The 24489-nt window shown below is 39.8% G+C and overlaps 2 protein-coding genes across 3 annotated transcripts in view; one reads left to right on the forward strand and one right to left on the reverse strand.

Moving 5' to 3' along the window:
- Nucleotides 1-295: 295 nt before the first annotated feature.
- Nucleotides 296-8080, reverse strand: ccng2 (cyclin G2). 2 transcript variants are annotated; one of them, XM_035991732.1, is made up of 8 exons: nt 7941-8080; nt 6479-6617; nt 6053-6190; nt 5400-5650; nt 4607-4685; nt 4361-4459; nt 3092-3291; nt 296-1484 (listed from the first exon to the last, which is right to left on the reverse strand). In XM_035991732.1, exons 2-8 carry the CDS (start codon nt 6581-6583, stop codon nt 1352-1354), a joined length of 1005 nt encoding a protein of 334 aa, XP_035847625.1. In that variant the 5' UTR covers nt 6584-6617; nt 7941-8080; the 3' UTR covers nt 296-1351. The 2 variants fall into 2 exon arrangements, with proteins under 2 accessions (XP_035847625.1, XP_031133438.1); XM_031277578.2 differs by having other exon boundaries at nt 6479-6631; nt 7941-8078.
- A 3716-nt stretch (nt 8081-11796) lies between these two features.
- Nucleotides 11797-24489, forward strand: part of ccni (cyclin I) — a 29560-nt gene continuing 16867 nt past the window's right edge. The window contains exons 1-4 of the mRNA XM_031277577.2: nt 11797-12059; nt 13586-13742; nt 21472-21606; nt 24178-24252. Coding sequence (XP_031133437.1) covers nt 13629-13742; nt 21472-21606; nt 24178-24252 — 324 coding nt within the window. The 5' untranslated portion in view covers nt 11797-12059; nt 13586-13628. The remainder of the gene's footprint in view (nt 12060-13585; nt 13743-21471; nt 21607-24177; nt 24253-24489) is intronic.

Genomic DNA, 24489 nt, shown 5'->3' on the forward strand with positions numbered 1-24489 from the left:
TCAATCTCTAAATAAATCTGTTATGTTCACTTATCTGCCTCATCTGGTCCATTTAGTTTACACTTTTATCTTGTATTTAGAAAATGAATCCAAACAGCTGGTTGTTTTCAGACATGATGGAAGAGAAAGAGACAACAGATAAAAAATTATATTTTTATAAGATTTTAGACTTTTTTTTCAGTACAAGTGACAAAAAGAGAATAAATAACTTAATATCTACAAAGAACTATTAACATTTTTTTGTACATCATTTACAGTTTTACACGTTTTTTTACATTTTTGAAAAATTTTATACTTTTTTTTTTACACTGTCAACATTTTGTTCCATACAGCATTCTCACATAACAGTTTCAAAACACCAAACTTTAAGCTTCATCCTAAAAAGTTATCAACTTTAAATTTAAACCAGGGTCATACGTACACACATCCACCAACTTACACTCATTAAATGTTTTTTTGTTTTTTGTTTTTTCGGAACACCCTGTGGTGTCTGTCAGCAGGGTTTGAATCTGAAGAACAACTGACTGATTCAGATCTCTCCCCCTGCTGCCTTTGAGCAAGGCACGTCACCCTGCTGTGACATCCAGGACTGACTAAACACGTCGAGCTCTAAACAACTCAGTGAACAGTTTCTGACACATCAAATGAGATAAAAAAGAAAACTGTGCAAATTAAACTTGACTACAGAAGATGAGAGCAGACATGCTCACAATGTAATGATCTCAAGAAATGACAAACAATGCTACAAATTTACCTTTTAAACCCTGTTATCCAGAGAAAAAGATAATTTAGTTCTGATTAGGACGTCTGTGTCTTTATCTCAGAATAATTGACTTATTTCTGTACCTTATGTTAAAGGTCTTTCATAACTTGAACATTTAAGTTTTGACCACCGACCACAGCTGCTCTCAGCTTCTGTACATCAAGATCACACCACCTTGACCTTAATAAAAGCGGTCTTAGATCAATAACAGTCACGCACAAAAAAACATTCTATAAAATAAATACCACGTTTTGGCAAATTATCTTGTCGATGACATGAACCTTTTCTGGTCTGAACTGAGAATCGGACTGCAGTGTCTCATTGTAGCTCAGCACCTTAAAGACCAGACACTGCGTCACGTCGACCAAATTTTATCTAACTACGCATTAATCTTGCACCCTGGAATGTGACATCTTAACATGCACCAACACATCCACAGACTAAAATCTACCAAATCTACCAGGAAGACTGCTCAGCTGCCAGTTGTTGTGCGATTCTCCACCAGCACCGGAGATTATTAAACAATAAATTAAAGACTTCAGGTAAAGAAGTTAAAAGGGGGGGGAGGCGGCAAAGCACAGGGAGGCGTCAGGCGTGGAGGGGTTGGCGGTGTTTTTGGTGGCGGAGGTGCAAAGGAAAGAAGGGCCCTTCAGCGTCGCTGCCCAGGGAACTGCTGAGAGACTCCTCACCGGAACTCATCATGTCCTCACACGAGTCCTCACTGTAGAGACAGAGGGATATGCTGTCAGTATACACAGGTATATAAAGACAGTTTTGACAGAAACTACACACTATAGCTTTAAGGAAATGTGAATTAACTAATGGTAAAAATAAGCATCACTTTTCCCCTTAGAGTATTAACATTTTTGTCACACTGGGACATAAGAAGACAGAGTTTATGATTATATGAGTGAAGAAACTGTATTTAAATCTCAAGCAGACCATCTGCTGCCATTTATCACCACCTGATCTCATGTTTGACTTGTGACAGTTAAAGTCTGACTCAGCTGACTGTTAACAGCTGCTGAAAGTTCATGTGTGGAATTTCACATAAAAAGGATTGAAAACAAACATTTTATGATCAGCAGGTTTGTGATTTTAGTTTAACTGAGCTGCTCTGTGGGTTACTGCTCACTGTTTACAAGAATCAGCTGGGAAAAGGCTCCATGTTTCAGTTCCTTATTTTTGTTCTTTTTACACACCCCAGAAGTTCCATGTTAAACAAATGCGAGGCCCTCTGACTCATGTGACGTAATGGAAACATCTGTGTCTGTGGGACGTGACCAGTGACTTGCACACATCCTATCATGCCGTGCTACGAGATATGAGAGGCCCTGACAAGCTCAGGCGGAGGGGCCGGTCTGTGTGTGACGTGTTGTTACAACACATCAGAAACTTGTAGACGTGTTGCTGCACAGCCGGTTGCTTCACAGGAGTGTGACGGCACACACATGCGTGCACACACACACACAAACAAAGTGAAAAACACTCATTTAATCTGCTAGTCACTCTTAGTAAAGTCCTTGTTTTTAGAAAAAAGTTTAAGTTTCCACTTCCAGCTGATCCAAGTCCAAACTTACATAAATAGCAGGCTGACTGGATTACATACGTAAGTATTAGGACACAGCCTTTTCATAGTGTTTCAGTGTTGCATGGCTGTGTGTGTGTGTCACACAAGGTGTGTCTGACTACTTGTTATTTTAAATGCCTCTGTTATTGTTGTCAGGAGTGTTCGGTATTTAAAGGCAAATTTTACCAGCTGTGAGCTGTCGTCAGTCTGATATCTGCATCAGAATGAAACCGAATCTAACACAATCCATAGTTCAGTTTGCTTCGAAGCACAGTACTGTGAGTTCTGACTGAAGTGTGTTTGTAGCACTAAGTATCAAAAACCATTAGCTTCTCAACGTCAGTGTTGAATATTTGGTCAGATTCTCGGTCTTCAAGTCATTCTTTTTACATCAGATATATATAGAATTTATGCATATTTTGTAAAATGAGAAAGAAATGTATTGACCTGTACTGAGTTTGTGTTTCTCAGTGAGTAAGTGTACATTTGCACTAAGGCTTATATTAAGGTATGATTACTTACTTTATTTTTTATTAAGTATATATATGCAAGTATTGTTAACCTATAGTATCCTGCTCAGGTGTATTTGGGGCTCTGACAGTATCCTGCTCAGATGTGTTTGGGGCTCTAACAGTATCTTGCGCAGGTGTGTTTGGGGCTCTGACAGTATCTTGCGCAGGTGTGTTTGGGGCTCTAACAGTATCTTGCGCAGGTGTGTTTGGGGCTGTATCTTGCGCAGGTGTGTTTGGGGCTCTGACCTCTCGCTCTCATCCCAGCAGCCCTCTGGGATGGTGGGCAACTCAGGGACAACGCGGTAGCTGTGCAGGTTCTGGGCAGTCCGTCGCGACACGATCCACTGCAGCTTCTTGTGATTGGGTTTGCTGCATTCAGGGGAGGCGTAGTCCGACAGACACCGAGCCACACGCTCACTCCATAGCAGCAGCTCGCCGTCCGTAATCTGAAACCAAACGCACAGCAGAGCAGTTTAGTTTAGCCCTCCGCTCTATTCACTGACTGACATCTCTGCATTTAAAATAACCTAGTTACTTAACAGTATCTTCCTGTAAACGGTAACCTGGTTTCTTTTTTCAGGTCAAGAGGTTAAGAGAAACTAGGTTAAAACAGCTTCTGTATGTTTGTGCTGAACCCTGATCAGCTGGCCATGAAACACCTGAAGGTGTTTTTAAGTGGGAGGGTTGAGCCGATGTATCACTGTGACAGCAACATACCAGGATCTAAAACAATCTCTAAATACAATTTAGGAAGAAAATACTGTAGTTAAATGTCCATGGTGGAACATTATTTGAAAAAGAAAAGCTTCTTAATTAACAAACTAAAATACACCAATACTGGTACTATATAAATGTGGCAGGGAGGTTGTGTGCATGCATGTGCAATTTAAGATACTCGGAGAGAAAAAAAAACACATTTCCATTCTGGTAATTAGGTAAAGAAGGATGGAAATATTTGAAAATATTACCAATTTATCACAAACATTTGGCAGTTTTCAGAAATCCCACTGTGACTGCAAGCATTTAAAAGTCTCATTTCCTTTAAAGTGTGGAGTCCAGCCGTCACAACACCAGACACCAGGTTGCATAACCACAAATATTGTGGACCAAAGCCGGGCCAGGCATAAATAGACACACCCCCACTCCTGCTGCTATTCCGACTATTATTATACATAATTTACTTCCCTTTCATTCAGCCAGAAACTAGAATCTCGCCTTGAAGTAATAGGCCTGCAGGCTGTGTGGCTGGTTAATCAAGTTGTTTTTTTCATGTTAATGTTTGTAGAGTCACTCTCTCCGTAGGTCTCAAAAGGGTTTCCTGTTTGTAACTGATCCAGGGAATTTTGAGCCACCTTTTAGACTTTCATTTCCTCTAAAGTGAATTTTCTCTAAGCTGCTGTTGTGTGTTGTTGTCCCCGAACTTTTTTTTTTTTTTTTTTTTCATTACATTAGGTTTCCACAGGTTACTTTCCCTCCCTGGATGAGTTGTTGTGTAATAAAGTCATGCGTGTTTACCTTTAGGTGTCTCTGGATGTGATAGGCTATTTCCAACATGTCCTCCGACTGAACGCCTTCGATCTCCTGCCTCAGGAGAGACAAGGCTAGGACGGACGGCTAAATGGACAAACCACAGAAAGAGTTTAATATTTTACCACAGTCTCAGTGTTGTCAAACCAACAGCGACATGAAAAAAGCACCTCATAAGACTGCTGAGCTACTGTAATGTTGTCTGAACTTTGACCCTCTGCTGTGAATTCCTACCTTTGCTTTAGAGAAGGAGATCCGGCACAGGCAGGCTTTGAGTTGAGCTTCTAGTTTCTCTAGGCTCAGTTTCTCCTTCCTGTTCATACACAGAGTCAGATTCAGGTGTGTTTTCAGGTCAATGGTGTTTCCCAGACCAACAGTATTAACGTTCATTAAGTAAAGATCATGGAATTAACACCTTTTAGGATAGAATGGCAAATGAAAGCAATTGAACTATGGACTCATAAGATTTAAGACCGCTAAACCTGAAAACATTGCAAAAGCCAAACCTGATTTAAACTATGTGTTGAGTTTTGAACCAAAGTGCAGCTTATTGAAGCATACTGTCAGGTTATGCAAGTGCAAGGTGTTGGTGCCAGTAGCAGCCGACAACAAATCTTATCGGTGCACTTCAGTCAGACACAGAGATGATTGCTGCCCTACATGAAGTGGAACTGCTGTGACAAACAAGCAGTGGTGTGAAGAAGCTCTGCCAATCAAATCATGGGAAAAATCTTTGTGTGCACACACCAATCTGAACTCTGGCCTTTTATGTTGACGTTCAAGAGATGTGAAACCAATTCTGAACGTGCCTCAACCAAGGCTATGTTTGTAGCTGATGCAGAAGAAACTAAATGTTGACTTTGATTATGTATCTGCAGCCACTTTCAAGTCTCTACAAGAAGATTGTGTTATCAAATTAACTTAAACAAATGCATCTAAAACCTGATTATTTGGAGAACAACCAGCAGTAATGTAAACTTAACAGGATATTAACTTAACACGTATGCCCTGTATATGGTGGTCTCACCTGTCTGTGGAGTGGGAAAGTGCTATCTGGTGGTACAAGTGCAGAAAAGTTAAGGCAGTGATGGCTTTGGACTTGAAGTTGAGCTTCTCGGCAACGATCTTCTCCATGCGGCAGAGGTCGGACACTGTGAACCTGCACTGTCCGATGCGGATGAGATCACCGGTGGGCGCCAAGTTGCACTCCTCCTCCGTCACTTTGGCCGCCATGTGGAGGCAGCTGACGCTGACGCAGGACAGGTGCTTTGGCTGGATCTGAGGCGGAGGACACGTGAGTAAGAAACTGTTTGAAAATGACAGGTTGAGTAAGAATTTCACATCACTGAGCTGAACCCAGTTATATTAACCATTTATTTATTATTCAGTAAAGAACTGATTAAGGAAGTAGGAAGTGATTTATTAACATGAAAAAAAACGAGGAATATTGTTTTTTATAAATCATGCACTCGTTTTCTGTGGATTGTATAATTTCAAGCTGAATAAACTTAATAGGCAATATTCTTGTTATATAAGTCGTTTATCACATCTGCTAATACATTTAAGAGGCTTCAGGCTTCTACAAATCTCATAAGCAGCCAAAATGTGTCCCCCAACCCTGTTAAAAACGAAAGCTAAAGTGTCCAATGTCTGGTCCTGTCAGGTGTGAGCTTTGCGTACCCTAATCATGGCCAGGAATCTGTCCAGCAGGTTAACAGCCAAGACAAAAGTCTGTGTGCTGTAACCAAAGAAGCTGGTCAGACTCCACAGGTCCTCCACTTTGGCATCTCTGCACTTGGCCGAGATCCGACTGTCATCCTGGAAAACAAAGATGTGCTGTTGATTAACCTGGTTTATCTGCCACACCCTGATGATTACTTACAATTTGGCAGAATAGTATTGAAGAGGCCTGCTTGTCATAGTATAAAAGCAGCTCAGACTTGGGACATGGCTGGCATGTGTCATTTTATTTAATTTTTTTACATGTTATAGGCTTAATAAATCAACAGATCAATTCAAATTAACATATTTGAACTTCCAAATGTGGGAAATGTTCAGAAGAAGATTTAATGACTACTGTGAATTAATTTTTCAAAATGTGCTCACCTCTATTGTGGACTCAATGAGGCTCAGCCCCGTCTCTTTAGGGAGATAATGTGCCTCCTGCTCATAATTTACCCTTAGTTCCTTCATCAGCTTGAAGGCGTCCATGTCTGGCACTGAAGGAAGTGATCTTGTGTTTTCACCACAGTATTTTCACTGCAAAACAGGAAAGCACCCAGGTTCACTAGTATTCATGTGTTCTCTGGCCAGTCCAAAATAGAAATACAATCCACAAAGAATATTAAGAAATTCAGAAAAATCAGAAACGTACCACCATAATTAATGAACAAGAAATGGAGACCGCTTTAAACACAACAGCATACTCGTTTGGTTTCATTTTCATTAGAAAATTGTGTTTTAAAAAAATAATAAGGAAAAGAGAGGGGAACAAAAGAATATATTTATATGTAATACCTGGGCAACTGTAATCGTTCCGATATTTATCCATGTTTGGTAAAAAACAAACATTTCTTTTGTGATATGTGTTGTATTGGCCTTAATTTGCTCTCAGTCCTAACAAGGGTCACAGCCCAGCCCAAAGCCCAGCCCACTTCCCTCAGCTGGGCTCCGGTGTCAGATTTCCTCTAGTAGACGCCTTCTATGTCCTCTGACCTAAAAACAACTGCTTTTCCAAGGTTCTGTCTGTTACTTAACAACTTAAAACACACAAAACATAATCCATGCTGCTGGAAATCCTTAGTTTTATCCTTTTAGTTGATGATAACCGATGAAGCTAACGTTAACCAGCAGCAGCTAGCTAACGTTAGCGTTTTAAATCCTTTCTGGTAGGAGCGGGGGAGGGGCTGCTTTTTTCGTTCGTGAAATAAAGGTCTATCAAACTATAATGTTCAACACCATTATCAGAAACGAATGTTTTATAGATTATAGCTTGGCATAAATGTACTAAACCGATCAAAATGTGTTTGTGGTGGTTTATTTTTGTGAATATAATCGTGTTAAAAAGCTCTGCTTTGGACAGAAGTCGGATCCAGGGGATACCAACAACAACAGACCAGAAGAAAAAAATATTTGGCTATAGAAAGGAAATCGTACTTGCAAACGAATGTTACATAGTTGTTTTTATGTTTAAACCCCTAAAAGAAAAAGGAAACACTCACTATAAATGCCACTATTTCCTTACAGAGCTTGCAAATAGAAAATACTCTTCAATACCATTTCAAACGTTCCGTACGAGTTCTGTCAAAATTTTGCGATGGGAAAATATTGCAGAAAAACAGACGTTATTAATTTTCAACAATCATTAGCTTTTTTTAATTAATATTATAGCTAGCTAACGTTAAAGTAAATAATGGAGGTCCCATTGTCGATCGGTCACTTTCATCCGTTTTTTTTCTCTTTCGAGTAAGGTGTTAGCAGAAAAAAACCGCAGAAGCGAAAAATGTAGTTCGCGTAGTCTGTGTCATATATAAGTATAACTTAAATTTATCTTAAAGGTTTACTCTACCTGTTATTGCAAGTTAAATCCACATATCTGTTGTCTTCTGATGTAACCTTAGTCCTTATCGTCTTCTCTCTCCTTTCTCTTGTTCTCTCTTTTGTTGATGTTCATAACGCTCACGCCCACATACCGACGTCACACGGCAGCAACCAATCAAAGGCACCTCCTTTCGGGCTTAACGGTATAAACTAAAGCGTACACTTAATATTTTGGTATGTTTTGACTTTATTTCTAACATTATCGTCAAGAGGTTTGTACTTGAGATCGATAATAAATCTTCAAATCAATGATAAATGCCACTGGAATCCAAATAATGTTAATAGATAGGCTCTATTGAATGAGACAATTCCTCTGTTATTGATTTTCCCCTTAGCCAATCAGCAAGCCGCAGTTTGGTGCGTTCAAATAGTCCGCCCAAAATGGGATACTGTGATTGGCTCATGGATGTACAGTCCTCCTGACACATCTTGGCATTACGTGTTGTACGTGTGTTATTTGTTGCAGTGCTAAAAACATAGGGTAACAGATATAGTCAAATGAATGGTAAATATAAAGGTGAGTAAATGCCTAATAATAATAATAATAATTATAATAATATATATATAATACGTTTATTTATATAGCAACTTTCAAGAGCAGACATCACAAAGTGCTTCACAACAGAAGACAAAATAGCAAGTAATAAAGTAGACAATCAATCTGCATTGATAGTCGTTATCACCTACATGTAGTCCCATGTACTGTATAAGCCTAGCCTAATTCTACTAACCTTAATTTTTGTTGTCATAACCACTCAAAGTGAAATTATTTCTTCAAGCAGTAACGGTCTGTTGTAGTGGTAAAAAAGTTCAGCTTAGGAACCACCACATCTCCAAACGTAGCTAAGTTATAGATCCATGGGTTAGATCCATAGATCATAGTTAGCTACAGACAAATCCACCATAAACATCACATTGCAAATGCATTTTAATAAGCTGAATTACTTGAAATGATGTGCTATAAGAAATAAATTTGCTTTGTCTGTATCACCTCCAACTGTGCAATATGTCATTTCTATTCATCAGCACCTTACTCATCTGTATATCTGTGTATATATACTGTCTGTTTATACGAGGGTGTTTATTGTGTAAATATGTTTGTATTATTACTATTATTATAACTTATTCTATTTTTTCTATTTCGTAAAATAGAATTTAGGGGGGCTCAAGCCCCCTAAATTTCATCTCACCCCCCCTAAAAATTATAATAATTATATATATATATATATATATATATATATATATATATATATATATAATTATTTTTTTTTTTTTTTAAATCAGTTTTAGTGCTTCAAGTGAGAGTTTGCAAACTTGTCTGTTAGTGACAATTGCAGGTTCAAAGGGCTTGAAACAGTTTTAATATCCTGTGTGTCTGTCGCCGTTGCTATGCACCTGTAAAGCTCCTGACACACTAACCCGATAATCGGCCGTCGGACAGTCTGGCGAGGTCGGTGACTCAAGTCTGTTTGGTGTGTTCCGTGCTGTCGTCCGTCTGAGGGGCCATTGGCCTTCCTTTTGGCCGACCTGACATGCCCGGTCGGAAGGCAGGCACTGCCGGCAGTCGGACTCAAATGACCAATCTGATTGGTGGAGTGCTAACCCGGAAATGACGAGCGGGATTAGCGTACTAACTCAAAATCTGACGAAAATCTTTTAAACTGACCTTTGTCGATTTGAAAAGAAGAAGAATTGCATGGCCTATTTCTTGCTTAAAATGTTTTCAGAAACACGTTTCGGTGAACTTTTTTAGTAAAATATTAGATTGTATATAGAACAAGCCGCCGTTACAGTCTGGCTTAGAATTTCCGGAGAAACCAGACCCACGTGAAGTGTTCAGTCAGCTGCCGTCAGCAGTCGGCATCGCTTCGGTGTGTTCCGAGGCACTTGTTTTGGCCAACTCGGGGAGGCAGTCAGTCCGACTGCCTTTTCTGCCGAAGGTCGGCCATCGGGTTGGTTTGTCACCGACTTTACCCCATCAAGGAAAGGGTTAACAGAAACGTAGTGTTGGCCAATCGGAGGTGGTTGTGCCAGACTCCTGCCTTTGACTGAGTCTCTATCTGATCTGTCAGAGGGAGAGCAGGAGACGGTTGTAAAGTTTAATGTTGGTAGTCCCCAAAGAAAGAGAAGAAGCTGGTAATTTCATGGCACTGATTAGAATCCAAATTGAAACGTAAGCAACTAAAATTTCTGAATTTTAGAACATTGTGTGAAATTGGTCGTTATTACTGTGACTTATAAAGTGTCAGGTTAAGTTCCATCATAGTGGTAATAGTGTCAAAAAACGTTAGCTGACGTTCAGTAGCTAGTCAGAGATTCTCAGCTAATAAAATTACTGATTTAGTTAACACTTTTGCAAGGCACTGTGTCCGTGTCACATTCGCATTAGGGGCTGAGCCCCCCTAAAGGTCTGATCCTAGAATCGCCCCTGTTTCTGTATATTTTTTTCTCCTGTCTATTTAATCTGTATTTGTGTTATTCTGATGTGTGTGAATTTTTTTCTTTTGAGCTGCTGTAGCACACAAATTTTCCCAGTGTGGGATTAAATAGTCTATTTTATCTTATTTTATCTTATTTGAGCCATTCCCAGCTCTTATCATTTGTATGCTGTATATTTAGTTAGTAAAGTAAAAAAAAAAAAAAAGTTCCATTGAAAGTAGCCTACCTAACTAAAATGAATATAATGGGAATATTCCAATATTCCACAGATTGTTGTTTTGTCCTCCCGTTGGCGAATTTGCGTTTTACTAGGATGGCGAAAGAATGTCCCGCCCTACTCTGCCTCTGATTGGCTAGTACTCGTTGCCTTAGTTGGTTGGATTAGTTAGGGCAAAGATCCTAACCATCACTGTTTAGGGTTAGACCAAAGCCCGTCTACGGAAAGCCGTTCCACTCCCTATTAAGCCCCATTGTTCCTACTTTGGTTGCAGTTCCACCAGAGTTCCACTGGGGGTGATCACGGTCCAGTGCAAAATGAATGGGACCCTATGGAACTAGACGGCTAAATTTGTCTCTTTCGCCTGATTGTCGTTGAGAAATCTCAGATTTGATTGTAGTTTTTGCAAGTTCAACATGGATTATAGGTCAAAAGTTGAATGAACGAGTACTTATGCCCTTTCGATTTGTTACAGGTTGAGTCGTTGTTGCCCATAACACGCTAGCATTCTGCTAATGAATGCTGATTGGTCAGTGAAGGACTGATTACGATCGGAGATCCCGCTTGACGGCATCCGAAGCAGAACCAGAATGCCAGAGTGAATATTTCGGCGTGGTCTTTAAAACATTAGCAAACCTCTTTCTAGCACGTGTATTGACAGGGAGAGCCTAATCTGTCAGCTGTGTTGTCGATGCCTCAAGAGAAAAAAGGAAGCGACTCAGAGCTCGCCGTAAAGCAGAATCTCTGGCCGTATATGTGTATGACGTCATTGACATTTTAAAAGGCTTTTTAGAACAAAAAAGCCACTTTAAAAAAAATCTAACACCCAGCAGTGTGTATTTTCTTAGCCTCCCCTTTCAAATGCAACATTCAAATTACTAGACAAAAAATTATATTCTGAGAAAAGTGGATTTTGAGGGGTATAGCTCCATAGAGTCCCATTCATTCTGCACTGGCCTGTGAGCGCCCCCTATACGGAACTCTGGTGGAACTGCAACCAGTTCAGAAGCCGGAAGTAACGAGAGAGTGGAACTTCTTCCCATATTAGAAATTCTTTGGTTAGACCATAGACAGACATGAGGAGTGAGGATAAGAATACCAGGGTAAGCCAATCAGAGGCAGAGTAAGACAGAGTAGGGCGGGACATTTCTTCGCCATCCTAGGCCTCCAATTCTGCCTGTAGGTGGGCGGAGCCTCAGTCCTCCTCTCTTCCCCCAGCCACCCTCCTCCTCGGAAGTAGACGCATCCGTCTATATTCCGTTCTTTTATTTTTATATTTTTGTAACCCCTTTTCCCCACCACGTAGCACTATGGACGCCAAGATGAACGACTAAACCGAAGAACGGGTCCACGATTTCACCCCTATATTTATCCTTGAATTGAGTGGACCGGATGAAATCCCACTGTGGTTTTCTCCGCTTCGCAGGGGAGGTAAGGCTTGGAGGCTCCGTCTACTTACTGGGTCGGAGTCAGCCATTTAAATGGCCCCATATTGTATAGTTAACATAGTCGTCGTCGTAAGCGCGCTCCAACTTTTTTTTACATAACACAAATTGATGGTACTAGCCAACGATTTCAACATTTATTTGTTAGACAGTTGCGAGCGACTAGCTCCATTCCAGGAAATAGTCGCATTCAGGGTGATAATGGAAGAAAACGCTTGGTAACGATAATGCACCTGCTTTAAAAAGCCTGGTGGTTTCCAAAAAAGTGGGTCCTCTCTGAGGAGGTTCAAGGTAGTTCCCAACAAAACGAGAAGTATCGTTACGGGCGGTGTCTTATTTCACTCTATTAGCTACACTTTCTACGGTGACAGATGATAGTTTCCTTTTTAAGATTCCTTTTATTGTCATTCAGCAAAACACAGAAATGTAAAGCATGAACGAAATTACGAGCATGGCTCATTTTAAAAACAGGGTAATAAATAGAGCTCTATATGGTATTTTATCTAACGTTAACTTATTCGAAGTCAAAAAGTTTGTTTCTGTGAGTAACTTAACGTTAACGTTACGTTTTTTGGGGGTCTTCTTGAACCAATTGAGAACTGTTAACTTAAGGATGATGTTACACAACATTGAGCATCTTCAATACTCTGAAAAACAAACATGATCAAAAGCTTTCCTTTGAGAATGTCATCAGTCAGCTTTGCTTGCTCAGTTTGTTCCGTTATTAACAGCATAGGAAAAATGGATTTGTCCTAAACTAAATTTATATTTATAATTTTTCATGCTTTGCTCTTGGGATGAGAAATGTTGATACATTTCCTTTACCTAGTATGCCGTATATCATTTTATATCCCATTATGAAATATATCTTGATATAATACATTTTCTGGGGAATCTATTGGTAATCGTTAATGGTTAAAATAGTCCAAAATGTCTGGTTTAATTAAACACACCTGGCAAATCAAAGAACTTCATAACATTGGCTTAAAAATAATATCATAATCCAACATTGCTGTAAAGCAGCCCTGCTTATGGATTTGTGACATTATAGCCCCAATACACTCAGAGATATTAAAGCGATTAGTAATTACAGTATAAACATGACCTCTGATAGTTGACAAATTTATATCATCACACAGTATATGGTCATATTTCCCAACCCTACTTTGCTCAATTTGCTTGCTTCTTGTGAATTACTGAGTCATTGTATCTAGTCAGACAGAGGGAAAAGTTACTTTGTGGCTAGCTGGGCACAACTTGTTAACATAATGCAACTTTGATCAGGGGCTACAAGTAAATATCACTTCATTTTCAGTGGTCTCAAGCCAATGAGGTTGGGAACCAAATTGCTATTGATCACAACTTCAGCTAACCCTAAGTAAATATTGTCCATGTTCACACCTCTATCTGTTCTTAATCCCCAATGTTTTATTAGGCATTGTTTGTTTAAGTATAAATCAAGCTGGGAGAGTTAAAATATGTGATGTTCTGATTTGCTGTGTCGCTATGCAGGTAGCTGTATCCAGTGGGGAGGTAGGCTTAACCAGGGGAAAGAATGAAGTTCTTCGAACCCTGGGGACGCCAGAGGCTGTCTTTTCTTCTGGAAAAGGCCGCCTCTAGGGAAGCCAAGATGTGGAAGGTCTATGTGCCAAAGAAACCCTCCTCACAGGTGAGGATTTACCTCTGGATACCTTCATTCATTAACTAATGCACTGACAAAATACATTTCAACATTGACAAAAAAATGATATAGGAGCTACGGCGTGGGCCAATGATTCTGCCGTTGAATAGCTGCATCTATACTGTTTGACTGAAGCAGCAGTCTCATTTTTAAGTTTTTAAGTTTTTACACTCCATAACTGACTTTTTTCTGAATTAAAAAAAACTTTAGAAAATGCTTGACACAAATAGATTTGTTTTTGAAAACTGGTTACCCAGTTTCACTAAACTGGCAGATTTTCTTATCATTTAAAAAAAGAAAATACGACTTCGAGATTTTTTTTTAAGACTCTACATAAGAGTTGTCCTGTTACCATTAACTGAAATACATCCGATACTGTCTAAAATGCTGGAATCGCAGAGCATGCAAGTCTATGCTCCGATCCGATACTACCTAATTTAGTGTCAATTTTTGACACTAAATTTTTTGATTTTTTGAAACTGTTACTACATATACCTGGCAAAGCAACAATAAAAGCAATGATTTATTGAGAACTAATAATAATTCTTCCGCCAAGCAATTTAGTTTTTCAGTGATATTTAGCAGAATGGTTGCTAAGCAACGCACAGACGCAGTGAGAAGCACGCCGGCTACTTTACAAATCCTTGGCAACATTGAGCCAATCAAGTTCAACCCCATGGGCTCTCTAGTATACTTAATATTAGGAGAAGGAAAGAAATAAGTTCTTATTATGTTGCAGGTAGCCTACATTATAACCATGTGTATCTTCCATCAGCAACTATTATGCTCACTTTCCCTTAGCTTGTTGTCACTTGCCAGTGATATAATTTTGTTAAAGTGTAGCCCGGTTACTTGCTGAGTAACCAAGCTACACATGACAAAAATGATATCGCTGGCAATTGTTAACATAGTAAAGAAAAGTCAGCATAATAGGCTTTATAATAATACATTCAAGAAAGCTAAAGTTACATCGTTAACTTCGCTTACCATAGATTGTTGGTGTAACTAGTTTGTCCGCTATGGATGGAGATAAAAGGCTAATGGATTGGGCAGCAGCAACGACAGGTATTTCTCCAACGAAGCAACATGTACCGTAAGCTCTTTTTGTTTCTTTCATCGGCATCTTTGTGTTTTTTTTTTGTGCTTTCATTAATTCGAGTTCCATACTTCTGACCATTCATGTCCTGGCGGACAAATTGGCGAAGTAACGCTGAAATTATGATTCAGTCACAGTGTGTTTATAGAGCATTTTACAACGGTTTCTAAAACAGCTCAGCCAATCCCAATCAAGAACTGGACTGAACTATCCATTTAAAAACCATGTTATCATAAAGCAGCAATGTATCAGAAACACAGTGAGTCACTGAGCAAAGAATCCACTGACGCAAATGTTTTGTTTCATCACATCCACCATCACCAGACTCAGCTGGTCCCACCTAGTTTCCACATTTCAAGACACATCCTCAAACTATCACAAAATGTTTTGTTTCATCACGCCCTCAGCTAGTCTCTTCCAGTTTACAGGCGCGCCCTCACAGGATATCAGATACCTGTGAAATCAGCCTTCTCTGTGTAGCTGTGACATTCTGGTAGATTTAATTTTCGCAGATACATGTTTTACTTGTATCTGTTTACTTTACTTGTCACATGATTTATTTTTGCCTGCTGGCAGAGGTGTTCTTTCTGGTTTCATTGTTTCACCCTCACCCCCTGTAGTAAATGCATACGAAATGGAGTCTGCTGAATGTTGATACTAGTCCCCAAATACACCTGAAAGGCCTTGTAGTAGTCACATTAACACATCATCAAATACTTTGATAACATGCCAACAAAGATGTTACCGCAGTGAGAGGTCTCACTCTGTAGTTAAAACAGAGACCTGGACACAGGGTGAAAAGAGGAGCTGCAGCAATGTGCGGTACAACAAAAATACGGTGTTTTTTGAAAATTAAACCATGTAATCCTATTCTGCTACAACCTCAAAATACAATTATGAACCTGAAAATGAGCATAATATGGCCACTTTAATAGGTCATGAATAATTGCTTGTCACTGTTGTATCTGCTGAAGTAAAAATGTTCTTTTTCTGGATCAGGAACATTTGTCAATGTCTAAATGTCTGAACCAACGTGCGTCCGTCAGCAGAGCTTTCATTCACTTAAATAAATGCAATAATATCCCTATGGTGGACATCTAGGTCAGGGTGGTTGACTGCATTAATTCCTTCCAATAGCCTATTTACATAAAAGATAGCTAAATAAAATATAAACGCTAAACCCTTACCAATCAGAAGCATACAACGTGTGGTTCCAAAGATACATGCAGGTTGTTAAAGAAGACGTGTTAAATAATAATTAGTTAATTTGTCCATTTTTCTACATTATTATGAGATAAATCTAAATTGTTACACATTTTTCCATAGTTGTCAGTTTCAAATGTAACTTTTTATTTATTTTTTGTCACATCTGTGTTGTGGGAACAAAAAGCTTGTCAACAAATATTTTTTGTCAAAATTTTGGTTATCAAAACAGTGATTGAAAACCTGATTGGTGCATTCCAAAGAAAGAGAAAAAAAATCCCACAATCTTGCATTAGTATGGTCTACAGTAGTAGACAATAAGGAAGTTATCCATGTATGCTACATCTACCCTGCATTAGTACTTTAGTAATTTCCTGTGTAGGACTTGTTGCAGTTGCTCTCCCAACGTCAAATGAAGTAATGATTGCAGCCTCATCCAATCAAGCTTATCATGCTAACTGAGCTAATGGGATAGACAGGGAGGTATCCCTCGCGAGATGGGAAACCTGCAGTTCTGCATTTACACCAATAGAAAAATATCGAGAATATCCTGAAATAAAAAATAAATTTTATCTGAAAGCGTAAGCTGTGAAAGTTTGTCATCACAAGACTGGTTTATGACCAAACTATTAATGTGTTAAATGTTGATGATGGTGGTTTGTGGTTTAATTAGCTTCCTTTACTTTCTTCACTCATGTTGTTTTAACGCCTCAGGCATCTGTGTCCACTATGTGCTTTATTTTTTCCCCTTTGCTATTCTGTTTCTGCATGTGACACTATTGCAGCTACTTGTACTTTGTTTCCATATTCACAGCTGATCTAAAGCTGTAGCTATTCAAATTAGCCTAAATGGAATTAGCATAGGGGCAATCTTTGACTGTTAATCCAGATCTGCTGCTGCTGAGTCACTGCAGCACGTTTATGTCTCTGCCAGTTTAATCTGGCCAACCCAACACAATCAACTTCCTGTTGCTCTTTTGTTGTCTGGTTTTGTATCCGAGTGCAGCCAGAGTAGCTAAGCTTGAGAGTTAAAGCCCAGCCGGCTTCCAAATATATTGTTGATGAATTATGACCTGTATGTCTGCACCATATACCATGTTTATGATCTGCACACAGTAATTCTGATAAACTGACAGATGCAAACACACTTGCATATGTCTGTTTATGACAACAGTGTTGCCTGCATTATCAGAGTTTGTTCCTGGACTACTGTACTAGTTATGGACTGTCCACATCAAACCACCCCCACTACTTTGTATTATCACATCCGTGGCTGTATGTCTTGGACACTCAGGGAAAGAGAGAGGAAGAGCTGTCAAATGTACATGACCTGTTTGTGAGTTGGATTACCTGGTGTGGGAGGCTGCCTGACAAACCTGGTAAACCCAAACATGTTGTGAGGGTAAACAAGAAAATTCTGGCTTAAGCCATGTTTGCAAAATCTCTACAAGAGGTTGGGGACATGGAATCCGATTTGGCCATGTTCAAAGCATTCATTGTGGAGGTAGCTGTCCTGATTTGTGGCCAGAAGGTTGTTAATGCCTGTCGTGGCAGCAACCAAACAAGCTGCTAACACTAGCAGTTAGGTAGGCCAGTGCCAATAGCCAAGTTTCAGCACCAATGCCAAAACAATACTTTGATACTTTAATTTTGAGAAGTAAACAGGTTTTTCTAAAAAAAAAAAAAATGGTGTGTAAATATAAGCAGGCAGTGTAAAATAGGCACAATTGTGATTTAAATCAGGAAGTATCTAATTAAAGCTTTAGTGCGTAACTTTTTGACATTAATGAACATCCGTTACATTCGAGCCAATGCCAAATGAATTGCTACAAAGCTAATTACACAACTCTCTGTTTCTCAGTATGGCTATGTTCAGAAGATTGTGTCGTCCGGTGACTTTCCCGCGTAGAAGCTTGAGTGATGATAATGACCTCTTCTGAAGAGTCCATCATGTTTTTTTTTAATCCTCCGTGTCCTCCTTGCATACTAGCAACTGCGTGGAGGAGGGGTGGGGGCGCGTGCGTGATCATGGAAGGCTGTATCATGTGGACGTGCCGACAGTGTTGTTGTTGTTGTTGTTGTTACTTAGAATTCCTCATGGGGGAGACAGAAACTACTATAGCTTTAAGTGAAAGGAACACTTCAAGTAACTTCTAGACCTGAACAACAAACCCACTGTGGAGGAGACAGACTCAGAAAAGGCAGAGAAGACCCATTTCTTTCATGGGTACAGCAATCTTTGAAATTGGTCCAGTATTGAGCGGTGACCGGCATTTAAATACTTTTAGCGTGTATAGAGTCAGCATATTGTCACATGTAAATCGGTTAAAAATGTTATTTTTCATTTAAAGCAAAGTGATGATTGTTGGAAAAGTAGAATGATAAACAAAGACAGCGTTTCATATTTTTATTTTGTATCTGTCGACTTTAAATGCCATTAAACCAGAGCACGTTTTCCTCCCATCCCCGAATGCTATGTGGAGTAGCCATGGAGTAGTGAAACTTTTTGTCAAGACCCAAAAAGAGAAGGAGGCGCGAGGCAACGCCACAGTCAGGCTTCGTTGCCACTAGTTCTTTGCCTCTCTGATTGATGTTCAAACACCTTTGGCCTGCTGCTGCTGATGCTGTTGCTGGGGGAGCAGTAGAAATTGGATGGATGCCATTTTGACAGATTTTGTCTTTTTTAGTCCAGCAGTGGAAACAGGCTGTAAGTAAGCCAGTTGTTTTAAGTTTGGACATGTAAGAGCTGTGAGGCTGAACATTATCAAGTTGCAGATTAAATGGCTAACAGGATCGGTTGCCTTCTGACCCATGACCCCATCTGCTAGTATAGTGCTACACATTCCACTCACTGAACCAGTGATTTCACCTCTGAGACAATTTAGGAATACACAAATGAAGAATTTATTTGAATATTAAGGTCTGAATTGTTGTCATCTTTGTTCAGGAAATATCAAATATTAGTTATGTGACTTTTAAAAATAAATGACGGGTTACAAGGATGAATTTTTAGATTATATAATTTGTATATGTTCGCGAAAGAAAAGTATGTAAAACCTTTAGGCTTGGTTTAACGTGGTCTTGCTGTGTGGCCAGAAAATTTACACTATCGTGACCAGCCAAATCCTGGTCATTTTTACCAGCTGTTCTGACATGGATCCAGCTATCATATGTGGAGGTCTGTGTTTTTGTAAACCAACCTTGAAGCACCTCTCAGGTGAAATGAAAAAAATGAATGACTTCACCTTGGGCTTTAGGAAAAAATGTACAGCCAATTAATCAATAATGAAGCCCTACTATCTGCATGGCTAAATACCACCAGGGGTAAGCACGACTGTGTTTTATGTGATATACGTGAACTGACCTTTTCAAAAGTAGCTGTCACGGCAGTGTTTACTCTCAACATGGGGGGCAATAGCTATGAGCAATAAACTGAACACTTAAGAGTCACCACCCAACCTCTTGTAGTTAATGTAGGTAGTCTTTGGTCAAATTTTTCCTCGGGTGCTTTTGAAAGCTTATATTTTACATTTTGATGTATTTTTATTGAGGCAAATATGTAATAATATCATATTGATTTTGGTTACATCATCCAGCCCTATTGCATACAGAGTGATGTAACCTCATAATATTTTTTATTTGCTGTCCTCATCAAAGGTTTATGCAACAATACACTGTACAAACTGTTCAAGAATTGGAGACCACAGTTTTATGACTGAGAAGTTGCTGCAGTATTTTACTACAAGAAGTAAACAGTAATTGTTTTGTAAGTCTACAGTATATCTGTTTCTGTTTTTTATTTTCAAACTTTCATAAACTTAGCTGATTGTCTCTGCAACCTGTTAAACCCAGGTCAGATAGGACATGTTGACCCCTTCAGACCAACATCAGAGGTCCCTGACAGGGGGAAAAAACCCAGCTTAACATGCTGATATGCAAACTAAAACGTTGTACATGTCATAAAACCCTCTTCATACAGTATATCTTTCCATTGGATAGATGTAACCTGTCAGATGATTAACAAATGGAATTTCTGGAATGTTTTGGGTCAGGTTTCGTCTGTTTGTTGAGCTGGTTTAGAAATATGCTGTTCTTTTAGTGGAAGTATGTCAGTCACAAAGGCTTTACTAATGATTCAAAACTAGGTGAGTCAGTTAAGTCCTGTCTAACCCTGTTTGGCCCTTTAGTGGAAACCAGGTCAAGTTTTGCCCTGAAATAGCATTGCTGTCTTAAAGAGAAGCTCCTCAAGACTCAGGGCCCCTTTGTTTGTTTCCTTCTATCTTTGTCGAGAAATGGTTTCACTTGTATAAAAGGACCAGTGTGTAGGATTTAGCGGGATTTATGGTAGAAATGGCATATAATATTCATAATTATGTTTTCATTAGTGTATAATAATCAAAAACTAAGTAATTGTTGTGTTTTTGTTAGCTTAGAATGAGACCTTTTATATCTACATAGGAAGTACTAATCAGCAAATTAATTGAACTGTCTTAGCAGACTTGCTGACTTAGGCCTAGGCTAGAGAAGAATTTTTTTCTCTCATCATAATTAATTTGTTGTCTTGACAAACTTAGTTTCTTGACTAAACAAAACATTTTGTCTTGTGTCATTCTGTGTCCTTACATAATATATATTTACTCTGTTTCAACACTGTTTTCTTCTAATAGCAGAATGTAAATTTTTTTACAAATTTTAAATTTTAAGCTTTACAAATTTTAAATTTGTAAAGCTTAAATATTAAGATTACACAATACCAAAGATGGATTGTGATTATCAAAGGCATCACTGTAGATTATCTCCAATTATTACCTTTCACACTTGCACTTTCACAATGCAAATGGATTTCAAAGTAATAAATAAAGTAGGCATTTTGGGGACTATCTGCTCCAGTGTAGTAATATTAAAAACAGGCTTTATGTATGGTGTCAGATACTGTATGTCATATGTCACGATTACATGCTTACTGGCAAATTATATTATTTCACACACAGGTATTACCTGCCACTTGACAATATAAGTCCTTGTGCACCAATTCTACAACCAAGAGTTGTACAGGCAGCTGCAAACATGAAACAAAACATAGGGAGAGGCAAATAATGGCACCTGTGTGTATGAAACTAAACCGCACATCCCAACAAAGGATTGTATACGTTTCTCTCATCCGTTGTGTTGTTGGGATGTGTTGATATGAGCATGTTTTATTGCGTTCGCGACATATGACATCTGACGCCATACTTATGTCACTATGATGCCGTCATAACAAGTATGAAGAAGGATGAATAAGTATGAGGAAGTATTCTGTTGTCCTCATTAGTAAACATGGACAAGAACAAGTGTATCAGTGGTCAGTACAAACATCCCAAACACCTAGCTCGATGAGGCTGTTGATGTTGTAGTTAACCTTGTTGTTTGTTGTAGGATATAGACGTTACCCCTGCCCAGCGGGATGAGGCCGTGCGCTGGTTGACGGAGCTCCACAGCAGTCTGCAGCTGTACCCGGAGACCCTGGTGTTAGCTGTTAGCATCCTGGACCGCTTCCTTGCTACCATCAAGGTAAATTGATACCACCAGTTCTACTTTAATACAGATGTTAGCATATTTACCAAGTAGAGTTGCTTTTTTTTTTTATTTTATTTGTTTTTATAAAGATTATTTTTTGGGGCATTTTAGGCCTTTATTTGACAGGACAGCTGAAGACATGAAAGGGGAGAGAGAGGGGGGAATGACATGCAGCAAAGGGCCGCGGATCGGAGTCAAACCCGGGCCCGCTGCGTCGAGGAATAAACCTCTATATATGGGCACCCGCTCTACCAACTGAGCTATCTGGGCGCCCGGAGTTGCTTTTTTTAATTGATAAATAATGAAACGGGTAAACTGCCAAAATGACAGTGGTGACCACTGGTCAATTTTAGAAGAACCTGCATATTTTTTTAAGGTGCATTCTTTCAAACCCCTTTTTCTCTCTGAAATTTTGTGCATACCAATGAATTACATATACCGTGGTCCGTGATAGAGGATTTTAACCACATCGCCCACCCCAAGATGCATCCGTGTCAACCTAATTATTATAGACACTGTTTTTTTGTGAAATTGGGAATTTCTGCCTTTTGTAATAAGATAATATAAACGTATTTTAAAAAAGCTCTTCAAGCTTAACATCTGAAAACAAACAAAAGGAAAACAAAACCCCTCGGTCTAGACCTTATGTTGGGAGGGAGTTTGGTTAAATATTGTCTGTGGATCAGTGAGACGTTCTTGATAGCTCTGTCTTTGTTTACCACTGTCGAACAACTATGATGATAAGGCTTTTGTTATAGCTGACAGTTTGCATTTACACAGGAAGAGGAAGTGTCAGTTCTGAATGTCCTGTCCCTCAGGTCAGGACGGATGTCCCACATGTTCCAGTAGAGAGTAGACTTCTTCCTTATGCTTACTGCCCTCAGTCTAGTGCAAAAATGCTGATTCATGTTTTAAATAGTAGTGTTGTAGGCATTATTAATAACCAGTGGTGTCAAACTGGATATTGATGTTCTAAACCATAATTCAGTAACCCATATGCAGTTTACAGTGAAAACAGTGGTGTACTGATGTACCAGTGTTGTAGTCAACACCACCTAAACGGAGACATCAACACACAACGCTTGCCACGATAAAATGCGGAAAATGTTAACCAAAAGCACTCCTCAAATTGGTCTGAAAGATCCACATTCCCATAAAACACCCACAGAAAACAAATTAAGATTCTTCTTCATTCACCTCTTTTATTGCCTTAAGTGTATCATGAGAAATCCATCCATCCATCTTCTTCCGCTTATCCGGTAACGGGTCGCGGGGGTAGCAGCTCCAGCAGGGGACCCCAAACTTCCCTTTCCCGAGCCACATTAACCAGCTCCGACTGGGGGATCCCGAGGCGTTCCCAGGCCAGGTTGGAGATATAATCCCTCCACCTAGTCCTGGGTCTTCCCCGAGGCCTCCTCCCAGCTGGACGTGCCTGGAAAACCTCCCTAGGGAGGCGCCCAGGGGGCATCCTTACCAGATGCCCGAACCACCTCAACTGGCTCCTTTCGACGCGAAGGAGCAGCGGCTCTACTCCGAGCTCCTCACGGATGACTGAGCTTCTCACCCTATCTCTAAGGGAGACGCCAGCCACCCTCCTGAGGAAACCCATTTCGGCCGCTTGTACCCTGGATCTCGTTCTTTCGGTCATGACCCAGCCTTCATGACCATAGGTGAGGGTAGGAACGAAAACTGACCGGTAGATTGAGAGCTTTGCCTTCTGGCTCAGCTCTCTTTTCGTCACAACGGTGCGATAAATTGAGTGTAATACCGCACCCGCTGCGCCGATTCTCCGACCAATCTCCCGCTCCATTGTTCCCTCACTCGCGAACAAGACTCCAAGGTACTTGAACTCCTTCACTTGGGGTAAAGACTCATTCCCTACCTGGAGAAGGCACTCCATCGGTTTCCTGCTGAGAACCATGGCCTCAGATTTAGAGGTGCTGATCCTCATCAGGATCATGAGAAATGCCTTGATAAAATAATCAAAAAGGCAGTTGTGGTCTTGAAGTAAAATCCAGAGTCCTCTTTATCTGAGACCGAGACAAGTAAAAATGCTGTTGGTTCCGAGACGACCGGTCTTGAGCCCAAGACCGATCTCGAGTACTACAACACTGTGATGTACCACGTTACCACCAAGTTTTTAAAACTATGAGTTTGATTGATTTCAGACAGAGGGAGGCAAAGGCAGGCTGTTCATTTCTAGGTGGCGAAATGGCAGATGTCGCAGGCAGACGCTAGCTGCGGAAATTACACAAACGTTAGCTCCATTAGTTGGTTGGATCTCCGTCTCTACCTGACTTGTTTTAATGTTTCCCACTGCATGTTAAAATGCCTGCTGTGAAAAAATGTCTCTATTATCCCTAGTTTGTACTTAGCCACATGAGAAGAGGTCTAGGCGACATAAGTTAAAACACCTGTGTGGGTGTACAGGACATTAAAGAGAAGTTCAACATAAAACAAAATAATTATTAATCAAAATCACAATCGTTGTCTTCCAACATACTTCAGCAAAATAACTATAAACATTTGATTGATTTACTAATTGTTGGGAATGTTTGTCTTCAGGCCCGTCCCAAGTACCTGCGCTGCATCGCTATCGCCTGCTTCTTCCTGGCTGCTAAGACCTGCGAGGAGGATGAGGTGAACACACACACACACACACACACACACACACACACACACACACACACACACACACACACACACACAATCGGGCAATATACACTGAGGTACAACAAAACTATGCAAATTTAATGGAGCTTTATATCCGAGATCCCACCAGCCAAAATCGGACCAGAGGCTTAAAGTGGGGGGGAGTGGCCCCTTCCCTAATTCCTACCCACCTAATTTCGGCACCCTTGCTAAAACCATACTCCT

Source organism: Sander lucioperca, chromosome 14 (genome assembly GCF_008315115.2).
Source record: "Sander lucioperca isolate FBNREF2018 chromosome 14, SLUC_FBN_1.2, whole genome shotgun sequence".
In the NCBI taxonomy this organism is placed as follows: domain Eukaryota; kingdom Metazoa; phylum Chordata; class Actinopteri; order Perciformes; family Percidae; genus Sander; species Sander lucioperca.

Excerpts from the sequence above, each read along its gene's own strand:
- ccng2 (XM_035991732.1), bottom strand. The coding sequence starts at position 6,583 with ATGGACGCCTTCAAGCTGATGAAGGAACTAAGGGTAAATTATGAGCAG. Across the intron at positions 6,191-6,478 it reads TCATTGAGTCCACAATAGAG|GATGACAGTCGGATCTCGGC; the intron begins GTGAGCACATTT and ends TTTGTTTTCCAG. Across the intron at positions 1,485-3,091 it reads TGCTGGGATGAGAGCGAGAG|TGAGGACTCGTGTGAGGACA; the intron begins GTCAGAGCCCCA and ends CTGTCTCTACAG.